Genomic DNA, 13,393 nt, shown 5'->3' on the forward strand with positions numbered 1-13,393 from the left:
TGATTCTTTGCATGGCTAGTAGCACCAATGGCATCCAACACTTCCTGGTGTGTCAGATAGCATGTCCCCCGTCTAATACCATGGTTCCTTCCACCAGCCGCTGAGTCCTGTAAAGAAATAGGGATTAGCAGGAGAAACCACAGGATCTCTTGCCCACCTGGAATGTCAGATAACAGCAGTGCTGCTAGCTCTGTTACAGTGAAGAGGCTGTAGAAACATGGACCTGCAGCTGCCAGAGAGAGAAGTACTCGGCTCACTATTACAGGGTACTGTTGCCTCAATTTTTTAGAGCAGCAACAGGATGTTTGCCAAGAGGACACAATAAGGAGGTCCAACCTACAATAACTTTGTACGAGAACTGTTCGCTTTTACCAAAATCGTTTCTTTCAGCTCTTTCCGCCTCTGTACCTGGAATTCTGTTGCCCCGGGACACAGCTCAGTTCTGCCTTCCTCAGGTCACCGAAGCCTACCCTAAAGCAGCATGCTGTCCTATCTAAAGGGAGCAAACACATCCGCATCTCAGAGAAGAGAACGGAATGGCAGAAAGTCACAGAAATAGCAAAAAGTTAGAGCCCCAGTGTGAGCAGAAAAAAATAAGCCTTGCAATGGCACCTCCCAGCAATGCAACGTTTAAATGCTTGAAAGCTGTAATACTCCATGTATCCTTCTGGCAGGCTTCCTCTATGCTGCGTGACTGGTCCCCCAAAGCAACTTCTCTGCCCCACTCCGGCAGGTGGTTGCACTCTGACATTATCACATACAGCGCAGGACCTACAGTCCTGCATTTAACGCGCCGATAGTAAGAGTCCACCGGCAAACTGGAGCATCTGGGAGAAGAAAAGCGCCGGAAGCCTGCTGGAAAGAGAAATAAGGTATTACAGCTTCTTCCTTTACCCCTTAATGAGCAGTGAACCCTCACGGTGCAGGGAATCCCAACTGCAAGAGTTGCTTGCTTTTTTTAAATCACGGAGTTCAGCAGCGAAGCAAAATATAGAAAAAAGTCTTATTTAAATAATGGAAAAACTTAAAAAACACGCTCTAAGAGGAGATAAAAACCTAGCAGAATATTCTATACTCGAAGAAAAAAAAAACCCACAATAAAAGATTTTCTTGCAGACAAGCATCCACTGCGATTAGGAGACGTGGCATGATGAAGGGGTTACAGGAATTCCTGTGTACGAGCGTTCTTCTGATTAATGCAGAACTAATTTATACATCATCCAAAAAAATCCAACAGAAAGAAACTAAAGTTTCATGCGGAACATGACAGCCGCAACGTTTCATCATCAGGGTGAATATTTACAAGGTGATGGGGGAGATTGTCCCGATACAAGATGCCGATGACTCTGTTTTATCCTCGGTGATGACAGCAGAAAGCCGTCTGTGAGGGGGAACTGGAGGTGATTAAGGCAGATATGTTAAAAGGGCCGGAAGTTGTTTGCCTTTTTGGTAAATAGCTGCTTGTCCACAACGCATGATGAGCATAGCTGGTTGAAGTCCTCGTAATACCTGAAGTTCTGGGCAAATTAAGTAGTCAAGACTAAGCAGTTCTTGTTTTCTCATGAAGAAAATCTGACATCAAGAGGAGAGCCCTGCTGGAAAAAGAAAAGTACAAATGAAGGGAAATCATAATGCGTCTTCGACATCTGGAGATTTTACTGCAGTGTATACCTTGAATGAGCACTGAATAGGCAGTGACAGTGATCACCGCTCACCTCCAGGTAAGGTATTCGCACTGATGCGTGCTCTCTTGCCACCTGCTTTGGTGTTGGCGTTACTGCCTATCCCCATGTAACAGTGTTTAAGCCTGGTGAATGTCTAAGCATTGTCCCATAGCTGCAGGGCCGGTGCTACACTATTTAGCGCCCTAGGCAAGACCCGCTACTAGAGAAGCGGTGCCAATGGGGGGGCGAGTGATCAAGGCTGCGCCCTAGATGGCTGCCTAGTTGCTGCCTTGAATGTTCTTCAAAAGCATTGTATGATAGAAGACATCTTAGCATCCCTTTAAACATGCATGCTCCTTCTGGCTGGCCACTTGGAGCTGCAGAATTCATCATTGTGCTAATCAGTTGCTTGAGCATCCACAGCTAAAAAGGGATGCCAGGGATGTGTTCTTTCATAAAAAGCTTGGGAACAAAATAAGTGCTGGCAGAAAAAGCTGTGACAGATGGGAAACAACAGTATAGATCAGGATGAGAGGGACTGATGATGGTTAAAGCTATTTCACTAAAAATCCCACCAGCGTGCAGCTCTGCGGATATCCAATCATCTTACATTAGCTAAACATAATTTTAATTTACTTACAAATAGAGTTCATCTACTACCTGGTCCACTTTGGCAAAAATTATGTAATGGTCCAGGCACCTCTACAGGACATGTGAGGGAGCTGTAAGCAATGCACATGGATGGAGCTCCCACATAGACCCATCCCACCCCACCTTAAGCTGACACTCGGCTCCGGGAAGCATATTTAGAATGGCTGCTTGGTGTGAGAACTGACGGTGCTGCACTAGGGGGAGGCTGAGAAGCCTCTCACCTACAAAAGTGGAAGGCCACTGAACATGGGGTCGCAACCCACCAATTGAGAACCAATTAGCTGGAGTATCATTGCCACTTTAAATAAGGAAGTAGAGGGAAATGAGAGGATCAGCCAGGTGTTTCAACTATATTAATGAAAGAAACATTGAGTACAAATGTTTACTGACACTAAGCTTCTTTTGATGCATTTTCTCACCACTTTTATTTTAAGAATAAGACAACAATCTACAACTAGTGTTACCTCGTCCTCTTCATCGGACATCTTTATAGCAGTGTCAGGTAATTTTATAGGCTTCTCGAGGCAGTCACCGTTCTCCTCCGGCTTTCCGTGCTCCGCCTCCCATTCCTGTAAAACCTGATCAATATTAAAGCGTCTTCGGTAATTGACAAAAAAATTCTTCACTTGGACAACCGATTTGTTCCCTATGACGTCCGAAATTGCTTGGAAATCCCGGCCATATTTTCGGATCGCTGCAGGGCAAGACAATGTAAACAGTTAACATAAAATAGTTTGGACACCTCAAACTTCTTACCAACATATGATGAATATGTAAAGTTGAAGGGACTCGCTTGTAAAGGCAAACAACCCCCCAAAATGATCATCCATCTGATTTCCATGTTAAAACTAAACTCCAGGCAAACCGTTAAATGCACAGATGAAATACATATAAGGGAGCAGTTTTCGCGGAGGAATTATATTTGTTATACCTTGAACAGCAAGAAGCTGTTCCTCTGTTGTCCAGCGAGCATTAAATTTCTGTGGAACCTAAAAAAAAAAAAAAAGAAAAAGAAAAGCAAGTGAAAACTACATAAAAATAAAATGAAGGCAAACTGCAGTTTTGCTTCTTTCAACCTTCAAATATCACATTACAAAGCTTGGGTGGCTTTAAATAACCAAATGATCTAAAAAAATTAGATCTATATTTTTACGGCATAAAAAGTAGGATGCTTATATTCATCTACTAGGGATGCACTGATTCCGATATGAGTATCTGTGCCGATGCCGAGTATTTGGGCGAATACTCGTACTCTCCCAAATGTACCGATACCTAGCCCGATACATAAGCTTCCGGTATCAGGAAGTCGGGCAGCGAGTCATTACACGGCTCACTTGTGACGAGGGAGCATGAAGCTGGCTTCCCGGCCAATCAGGAAGCCGGGCAGCGTGCAATGACTCACTGCCAGACTTCCTGATTGGTCAGGAAGCCAGCCCATGCTTTCTAGTCATCCGTGTCATCATCTAGTGATGAGAAGCATGGAAACGGCTTCCCTGTTAATCGGGAAGCCGGGTGGCGAGTCTTTACAAGCCCCCCAGCTTCCTTAATAGGACTTCCGGTATCGGTATCAACGAGCACCGAAAAAAAAAAAAAAGATATTGGTACCCGTATTCGATACCGAAAAACCGGTGCATCCCTACCATCTACACATACACTTTACTTCTCTATAAATTTAAACCTAGAATTGCACCTACCTCAGCGACTCTGTACTCCTCAACTCCTCCCTGTAGCTTCTCCTTGAGTGCACTGTTTGTCTGTTTGATATTTTGAATCTGAAGAGACAAGAATATATTTAGACCGGATAAAGAAAATTGCACAACTTCAGGAGCAGAAAACGTAACATGCTCTTAGTTCATTGCACTGTTTCTATGCTTCACATATTTACCTAAACTAATAAAGCGCTAGGTTAACCGGGACCTAATTTAAAAACCCCACAAACTTTAATGTAAGGTAAAAAAAATGTTGGTACTGTGCGTGGCTTTCTAACCCATCCCAAAAAACGTATCAGCTGTGTCTGAAATTTTACACATGAAGCAAAAAACAAATTAATTTCCCATGGTGCTATGAGAGCCTTCCCGTTGCAGTCTGATGTACAGACGCTGCAGCAGCTACCTATAGCAATCAGGTTAAATATGACCCTTAATTGGAACCTATAGAAAACTATTCCACCTTTATGCAAATTAGTCCCACAATCAATCGCTTCTAGTTTTAAAGCAGAACTATGGGGTCAGTGCTTTGCCCCATAGTTCTCCCCAGGGTCACGGGAGGACACGAACTTGCGTCCTCCTGTGACCCAAAGCTCAGTATACTGCGAGTTACAGCTCGCGGTGTACCGAGACCGCCGCAGCCCGTACGGATCCCGACATTACTGTCGAGATCCAATCAGCTGCGTGATTGACAGCTGGCTCTGCCTATCTAGAGGCAGAGTCAGCTGTACCAGCCCCCTCCCATTTCTCCAGTCAGCGCGGGAGGATCGGAGTGGGGAGGATCGGAGTGGGGAGGATCGGAGTGGGGAGGATCGGAGTGGGGAGGATCGGAGTGGGGAGGATCGGAGTGGGGAGGATCGGAGTGAGGGGGATCGGAGTGGGGGAGGATCCCTCCAGGGAGCTGTGAGTGACAGTCACGACTCTCTGCAGGGACATGATCGAGAAGTGAGCGAGCGACGTTATGTGTTCCCTCACTTCCCAATCTATTGAGCCGACTTGTGACAGTTTCATTGTCACATGTCGGCTCGAACTATGAGGATGAGTGATTTTCACTCACCTCATAGTTCTCCTTTAAAGAGCTGCTGATTGGCATGTCAACTATCCACAAAACTAAAATTCAGTATTTATCTAGACAGTCATTCTAGGAGCACCTAAAAGGTGACCATTGCAGCAACTCCAGTCATTGCCAATAATGATTGAATGGGGGCATACTGGTAACTACAAAGCTCTACATATATTTAACAAGCGAACATCAAAAGGTGGAATAGAATGTGTTCTACTAATCTGATTACAGGAGTCGTGCCACAAAGACCGCCTCTGACAGAATGAATAAGGAAGAAGAGTACACATAAGGATGCTGGCCTTTCACCTGGTCAGCAGGAGATGAGGTGGCACTTGCCTGTCTCTTAATGGAGACCAGTTCCATATCCAGCTGTTTCAGCATAGTGGTAGCAGCATTGGCGTTGGCAGAGATGGCTCCTACATCTTCCTGTGACAGGAACATCCCCTTCGGAGGCTTCCGTTTGGCTCTGTTTTTAGCTTGAGATGGGTGTTTCTCCTTCTTCACATGCGGGACTGTGTCATTCTTAGGAGACTGTGCAAGCAGAGAACAGACGATTGGAAAATGGCTACAAATCGCCAAGTTTAAAAGGCACTTCAGCTATAAAGGGTTAATATAGTTCAGCTTAAAAGGCGAATATACTTCTATCTCATGGCATAGATAGTAGTCACATTCAAGCGGACTTGTTCTGTAATGTTGAAGATAATTTTCTGTTATTCAAGCAGATTCTTTGACTCTAAACTCCTCTGCTAGCAGAAGAGACACCAAATTATTGTGAATGCCGAATATGTGCAGAAGAGTCATAGGTAAAACATTCATCGTTCGCTCACAAAAGGCCAACTGCAACACAAGACGTTGATTGGTGTCATGTAAAATAATAAGAGTTCTGCCATTTCTAGTGATCAGAATTACCCCAAAATGTTTGTAAATGTAAGGACTTGTTCACACCAAATCCGGACCAGATCTGCATGAGTTTCTGCATGTGAAGTGCAGTGTGTTTCGCCACGTTTTTGACGCATTCTGGTACTTTTTTTAAAAGCTTAAAATGGGCTTTTAGTGCGTTCCAGGGCTCTCGTGTGCGTTTTGGTGCGTTCCAGAGCAGAAAAAATAGGGCATGCTGCAGTTTTTCCACATGCTCTGGAACTGTGGTATGAACTAGAGCCCAAAATACCACGAATAGATTGGAAGCATTCTGTAACTGCTCTGCACTTGGTGTGAACTAGCCCTAATGATTTGATTTCGTTTGGTGATGATAAATACCTGGTGATCCTGTTTCCCTGGCTTCCTGTATCAAACTGACCACGCCAAACGCAGATCAGCACTGGAGTGGTCAGTTTGCATTTCTGGGATTGCTGCTAGAAGATGAAGGATGCCATGCAGATGCAAGACATGTTTGCATCTCCAGTTTAGTTGCCAGGACCCCTCAATAAGCAGGAGTCTTATTGTCAATACTAGGAATGCACCAATATATCGGCCGCCGAAACATATCGGCCGAAAATGGCACTTTTGGCATAATGCCGAAAGTGCTATTTTCCTGCCGATACGTCGGCGCATCCCTGCTTTCTTTCCTCCCCGCTGGTCTATGTCCCAGCGGGGAGCAGAGAAACTCTGATAGCCGGAGGAGCGCGCTGTGAGCGGCTGGCGTCTCCTCCCACACCGCTCAGCCTCCTATCACAGTGGTGTGTGGGCGGAGACAGGCCGCGCTTTCACAGGAGGCTGGGCTCTCCTCCCTACGCCGCTCGCTCAGCCTCCTGTGACAGCGTGTCAGAGAGGAGAGCAAGGTACAAACACTCAGCTATCAGTGATTGCTGAGTGTTTGTATATAATTGAGGACATGGTATGTGTACTATATCCTCAATTATGAATGAATGGGAAGTGATCTACATCACCTCCTGTTCATTCATGATTGTGGTTATAGTAAACATACCATGTCCAACAGAGGCTGAGTGATCACGTGACCACAGAATACGAGATATTGAAAACGGTAGTAAAAAAAAATGTCTGCATTAGAATGTCTTTTAGTAGCTGTGTGTTCACAAAAACTTTTAAAGACCGGCTCTGTAAAAAGCATCAAATTTGTGTAGGAAGATGAAGATCCGGTGGCTGAAGAGGTCCCCAAGGATGCAAGAGGCTGCCAGTATTTTACTGAACTTCCCAGGACACCTTCTGTTAACAGACTAACGTTCCACAATGCCAAAGGACGGCAACCGATTCTGATATTTCCCGAGAAGCAGAACTATGGAAAATTGCAATGCTGCCGCAGAACAAAGAAAATAATAATAGAGAAATGATGCATACGTACAATTACTTCTTTCTTGGGTTCCTTTTGTGGGTCGACCTCCATATCCGTCGGGTTGTTGCTGCTGCTGATTGGTTCCTCCGTCTCATCTCCGCTAAAACAAAAAAAAAGCAGCAAAGGAGGACACATTTTTTTTTTCTTCACCATGAGAAGGTGGAAAGGAGATGAATAGCAAGATATTTGCTGTGTATTGACCAGACGGGCCCTAATTTACCCAAGCAGAGCCCAAGTTGTCTAACCACTCAAGCGATAAAGAAATGACTGGGTGCAGGGTGTTATGGCACTTCCGGATCAGCCTCCTAACCAATCTACAGTATAAAATACCTGTCAGTCACCTCACATGGAAGCTCATTCTTGTATTCCTAGGAAATACTTGTACTAAGAAAGTGACATCACTTCTACCGACGCTGAAAAAGTTCAATTAACTGCCCTTGAACTGTTATGTGGCATTGGAGGATGGCAGCTTCCATCAGAAGCTTCCCATACCAGAGGCAGATCCCTTTACATAAGCCCATCAAGGTTTGCGCTCATTCATTTGCTGAGACTTGTGAAGCATCACACACAATGATGTGCTTGTCCCTAAAACATCACGGATGTATATCTTCATTGCTAACCATACTGGCAATTCAATCTGCATAGGGTGCAGTAGCAACCGCTGAATGGTGACAAGTAAAAAAAAATATGTCCCCAGCATACCTGTTCATGTTTCTTTATTTCCCTATAATGAAAGGCACAAATGAATGCCACACAGGGTTCCTTCACCAGGACAAGGTGACTTTTGAACTAGTATGGTTTCGAGGTGTCAAGCCACTGGTTAGAAAGGCCACCCATCACAGTAATGGACTAACAGGCATTGGGGGGGGGGACAGGCCTGAGCCTGGGGGTGGCTTTTATTTATATAGCCTCCCGCATTTCAGGGCTCCCTACAAGACGTCTGCCTTTTTACAAGCACCTGCTGGCATCTGCTATTCTAAGACACATTTTATATTTCTTCAACAAGCTCTACTTTTAACCAGTTGACATCCGCGGTGTTAAACCCCCTTCCCATCCAGGCCATTTTTCAGTATTCAGCGCTGCGGTACTTTGACTGACATTTATTCCGTCATAACAACAGATACTCGGACTGCTTTCTACTTCTGAAAGACAAGCAGCGCTTACGCGTGCCAGCATCAGACAACACTGAGTCAATGCAGCGTGTAATTGACAGAGCCACCAGCTCGACAGATAATGCTGGTAGTTGCCAGAACATTAGGTTGCTATGGATATTTTCTCCAGTGATTCACAGACCATTTTCTTTCCTCTCCTGCAGTGATCAACAAAAAGGACATTTCTAACCTGCAAAAAAGTTCCGAGAACAGAGTGTACACAGAACAACCAGGAGAGAGGAAAAAAACTAACCTTCCTTCCCGTTCACGCTTCTGCTTGCGAGCATGACGATCCATCACGCTGGTCTTAGAGCGACTCTTTTTCCAGGAATAGTAAAATTTTACTAGGCTGGCAATAGATTTATCAGGAAGCTACAAAGAAGCAGGAAAAGATTTAGTTGCAGCGAGAGCAGAATAATTTAGAGGACTTCAAGCGGGGGAACACCATACATCTACTGTGCCTAACAAGCCAGTACAAATCAGTCAGTCGGGTATCTACTAGGGATGCACCAATACTGATACTAGTACCGGTGCCGACGCAGAGTATTTGGGCGAATACTCACCCAAATGCAATGAATCCTAGCCCGATACTTCCGGTATCAGGAAGCCGGGCAGCGCGTCATTACACGCTGCCGGCTTCCTGATTGGTCGGGAAGCCGGCTTCATGCTCTCTCGTCACTTGTGACAAGAGCTGCCCGGCTTCCAGATTGGTCGGAAGCTGGCCAATCAGGAAGCCAGGCGCCGTGTAATGATGCGGCACTCTGCTTTCTGATTGGTCGGGAAGCCGGCTTCATGCTCTCTCGTCACTTGTGACAAGAGCTGCCCGGCTTCCAGATTGGTCGGAAGCTGGCCAATCAGGAAGCCAGGCGCCACATCATTCCACAGCGCCCGGTTTACTGATTGGCCAGAAAGCCGGCTCCATGCTTTCTCATTACTTAGTGACGAGAAGCATGGGGACGGCTTCCCTGCTACTCGGGAAGCCAGTCATTACACGCCGCCTGGTTCCTGAATGGGACTTTTGGTACTCGGTATTGGCGATACGGGTATCTGTGCATCCCTAGTATCTACCCACTGCAAGGTGAAGCTCCACTTAGAGTCAATTTCTCAACATTTTGGCTATTTTAAATAATTAAAATAACAAAATTTCAACAACAAATACAATTTTACCATAATTAGACTGACCAACCCACTAACAATACCAATTGCACCCCAGTTCAATAAAAAAAGTGAACATGTGCTTTGCGAAAGCATGCAATGTAACAGATTCAGCTTTGTTCCTCACAAAGTTTCCATCCTTTCACTTCGCTGCTGCACCATTCAGCCATTGGGCACATAGGGAAGGAAACCCTACGTAAGCTCCAAATCACTAATTGAAGATGTGCAATGGCTGGGCCAATCACAAAAGCTGTCAAGTGTTGTGGCTCGTTTCCCTGCTCCCCATGTGAAAGGACTAGGCCATCAATGGTGACAAGTATGGATGCACCGATAACGGTTTTTCGATATCGAGCGTGAGTACTGATACTTTGCTTTCTATACGGAGTACCGATACCGGTGCTTCCGCTGGCATGGAGCCGGCTTACCTGAATGCCCGAGAAGCCAGTTCCATGTCTGGCCGGCTTGATTGTGCTCGGCCGGGAAACCGGAATCGTGGAGCTGGCTTCCCGGCCAATCAGGAAGCCGGGAGGCGGGTCACTACTCGCCACCCAGCTTCCTGATTGCACTGGCTCCATGTTCCCCTTCCTCTGACCGAAAGTTCCGGTATCGAAACATTTAGGCGAGTACAAGTACTCGCCAAAATACTCGTTATCGGCACCGAAACCAGTATTGGTGCATCCATAGTGACAAGCGAGAAAGGGGAGCGAATCCAAAGCTGGCTATACACGTAAAGATGAACATCTGACAGGTTCTCGGTTTCCTAATTTAATTAAAACATGTCAAATTAAAATGTGGACGTTACAGCAAATCACAGCAACAGATATCACTGCAATAGGTAGCAGCAGGAAGTGTGAGCTGCACTAGTAAATGGGCCACTCGCTGTTACGAGTCCGACACTTAAAGAGAACAAGCAAGCAGGGAATTTCCAATGAAATTAAGAGTCTCCATCCTATTACAGTCTTGCAAAAGACTTTACAGACATACACAGGAGAAAAGAAAAAGCAGACATTGCCAGGTGACTACAGATAATCTTGTGAAACAGTTGCCAGCTCGGATCTGTAATGGGGTGCACGTGCCCTTTATTATTTACAGTAGTGTGCAGTACTTACCATCTGCTGGATCCTATGAAAGGTTTTTCCATGAAAGCCAAAAGCTTGTTCAAACAAGACTTTGTCCTCCACGGTCCATTCATCGGGAAATGGGGTGAAGTTGGGCAAGTCTGCCAGCGATTTTTCTATGTTATGTTTGTGCCAAAAAAGCATGCCAAGTGCCTGCAAGGGAAAGCATGTAATAGTGTAAGCTGGAGCAGAAGTTTGAAAGGCTTCACAGAAAAAGCAGCCAATGTTTACATGCACAGGAACGGGAACAACACGAGAAATACAATAAAAGCTCACGCCTGCCTTACACAGTAGATTACACGTTCAAGGAATGGCAGCTTTTTATTTATACACTATTATCTGATAAATCACCACCTTATGAAATAAGTATGCAAAATACTAGGGATGCACCGATACCTGTTCAGATACCAGTGCAGATACTTGGCATTTTCATGAGAACTACCAGGGTTGCAGCTGGGGCCTGGCTCTGACGCTCCACCACTGTCCTGAAATCATTAGTCTGTATTGTTTTAGAAAAATTGTCACATGACAACAAAAATGTATCAGTACTTGCAAAACTGGTATCGGTGCATCCCTTATATATGTTTATAAAAACAAAATCATACAATAAAAAACAGAGCTATACAAATCCTAGGAGCTCCGTGTGCTCCTTACAAATGACAGCGGCCTCCTAATTTTTGAATTTTTCTCTAGTCTAGTCTTGGAGCTCAAAAGTATCGGTGCATGTACTGAGTACGGCACTTGGTATCCCTACAAAATACTAAAGCTATATACATACATGTTACTGATTAAACCAGCTAGAACATCCCAATTTATTTCAGTTCTTGAAATGTGTGCAGTTTAAAAGAAAGTCACCTTGTTGATTCAGGAAAAGGTAAGCGTCTCCGGAAGGGTCCTCCCTCTCCAGCCACTTTATACTTACCTGTGCTCCCATCATGCAGCCGGCAATAATACCTGGCACTTCTGGGTATAGAGAAACATGCGACAAGCTACCATGGTGATGCGGCCCAGCAGCCAATCACTAGGCCCAAACACTGCCACCAGGGGAGTGCCGTCACAGCTCCGCCGGGCCACCACGAAGGAAGCAGGCTGCAAGGGAGCCAGCCTCTACCCCTGTCTATCCCTCCAATGAGCGCTGGAGGAACAGAGAGAAAAGAAGGGAATCCCTGCGGGGAGCGTTCACCGACTGTCACTGCTCTCTCCAGGGAGAAGCCATGAGCCGAGCGATCAGCAGTTTGTGACTGCTCAGCCCTGAAGCAATAGAGACAGAGTGTGACAGCTGCAGTGTCACATGCTGGCTCAAACTATTGGGAAGAGTATAAAACTGTTGGTGCTATATAAATCCTGTATAATAATAATATTCTAAGAGTTCTCATTTAATAGACAGGAAGCTTCTTGTATAATGGTGCAGTTACAAGTCTGGGAGAGACTATAGTGGTCATTCCATAACCTGAAGCCTACTATCTTGTTCTTTTCTTTAAAAGGTAGTTCTGATATAGCCAAGGGGTATACCTTGGGTCCTTATCCTAATGTACGATAAACCCCTAACCAACTATGTGCAGACCAGAGGGTATTGTCTGGTGCTGCAAACTGCTATGATAGGTCTATAGGTTCAGGTACTCGGCGCAAGTTGCAGACTCGGATTCCAACAAGGGAGCCCCAGACCATCATGCGTCATCCTCCTCCATGTTTGACAGATGGGGGTCACACTGATGAACCATATGTTCGCATACTAAACAGCAAATTCATTTTAACTTTTGATTCATCGGTCCCAAAACTTTTTTTTTCTATACCATGGACAGTTTTCCATATACACCTTTGTACCGTGTTATTGGTATTCATTGAATTTGAACTATTTAATGCATTCATACATCCCACAGTAGCTGCTGGCAGTAGGGAATCACAGCGCCTATTGGGGAACACGCGATCCGTCACGCTCGGAAGTGCCGGATAGCACCGGTGCTCCTAGATTTCACTTCTCAGTCAGCAGAGAGCTCAGCTGCATACTCTACAAAGTTGGTCTGCCTGGATTCTTTTAATACAAGTTACAGGTTCATTTTGAAAGAGTTTCCAACATTTTTACTCTGCAATCTTAACCCAAAAAAGGAGAGAACGCCAATACCTGCTCCATGTTATATCCATGCTTCTCTTTTGCAACTGAGATATATTCATCCACTGAAAAACATTAACAAAAAAGTTTCAGTTATTGTGAATATCAGTTACATACATTAGTCTGTATTAGTACAGTGTTTACCTAACCAGACCTCAGGGTCCATTAACACACATTTTCCAGCTCTTATTAAAGTATCACAGGCTGAAAAATGATTTCGGATCATCTTACCAACTGAAAAAGTTCTGCAGTTTGTCATATTTGAATCATTGCAATGAGGTGAGGAATCCCTGAGGCTGCGGGGTACTGTCTAGCAGCCAGGCAAGCTTGAGTTTCCGGTGAGTATATCTTGTTATTTTAGCTCCCCAAAATGTGCACTTAACCCTAACAGTGTGGGGCGGGGGTGCCCACACTTAACCCTTGCAGTGGGGGGGCGGGGGGGGGGGGTAAGATTTCATATGCCTGGGAGTTATTTAAAGAATAAG

General features: G+C 45.1%; 1 protein-coding gene across 1 annotated transcript in view; it reads right to left on the bottom strand.

The window, feature by feature from the left end:
* Window positions 1-1,280: 1,280 nt before the first annotated feature.
* Window positions 1,281-13,393, bottom strand: part of RCOR1 (REST corepressor 1) — a 41,229-nt gene continuing 29,116 nt past the window's right edge. The window contains exons 4-12 of the mRNA XM_018561088.1: window positions 12,921-12,973; window positions 10,790-10,951; window positions 8,779-8,897; window positions 7,384-7,474; window positions 5,421-5,615; window positions 4,010-4,087; window positions 3,247-3,304; window positions 2,780-3,009; window positions 1,281-1,592 (exon numbers count right to left, since the gene is read on the bottom strand). Of these exons, the coding sequence (XP_018416590.1) occupies window positions 1,560-1,592; window positions 2,780-3,009; window positions 3,247-3,304; window positions 4,010-4,087; window positions 5,421-5,615; window positions 7,384-7,474; window positions 8,779-8,897; window positions 10,790-10,951; window positions 12,921-12,973 (1,019 nt within the window). The 3' untranslated portion in view covers window positions 1,281-1,559. The remainder of the gene's footprint in view (window positions 1,593-2,779; window positions 3,010-3,246; window positions 3,305-4,009; window positions 4,088-5,420; window positions 5,616-7,383; window positions 7,475-8,778; window positions 8,898-10,789; window positions 10,952-12,920; window positions 12,974-13,393) is intronic.

Source organism: Nanorana parkeri, unplaced genomic scaffold (assembly GCF_000935625.1).
Source record: "Nanorana parkeri isolate BGI_ZX_2015 unplaced genomic scaffold, ASM93562v1 scaffold499, whole genome shotgun sequence".
In the NCBI taxonomy this organism is placed as follows: domain Eukaryota; kingdom Metazoa; phylum Chordata; class Amphibia; order Anura; family Dicroglossidae; genus Nanorana; species Nanorana parkeri.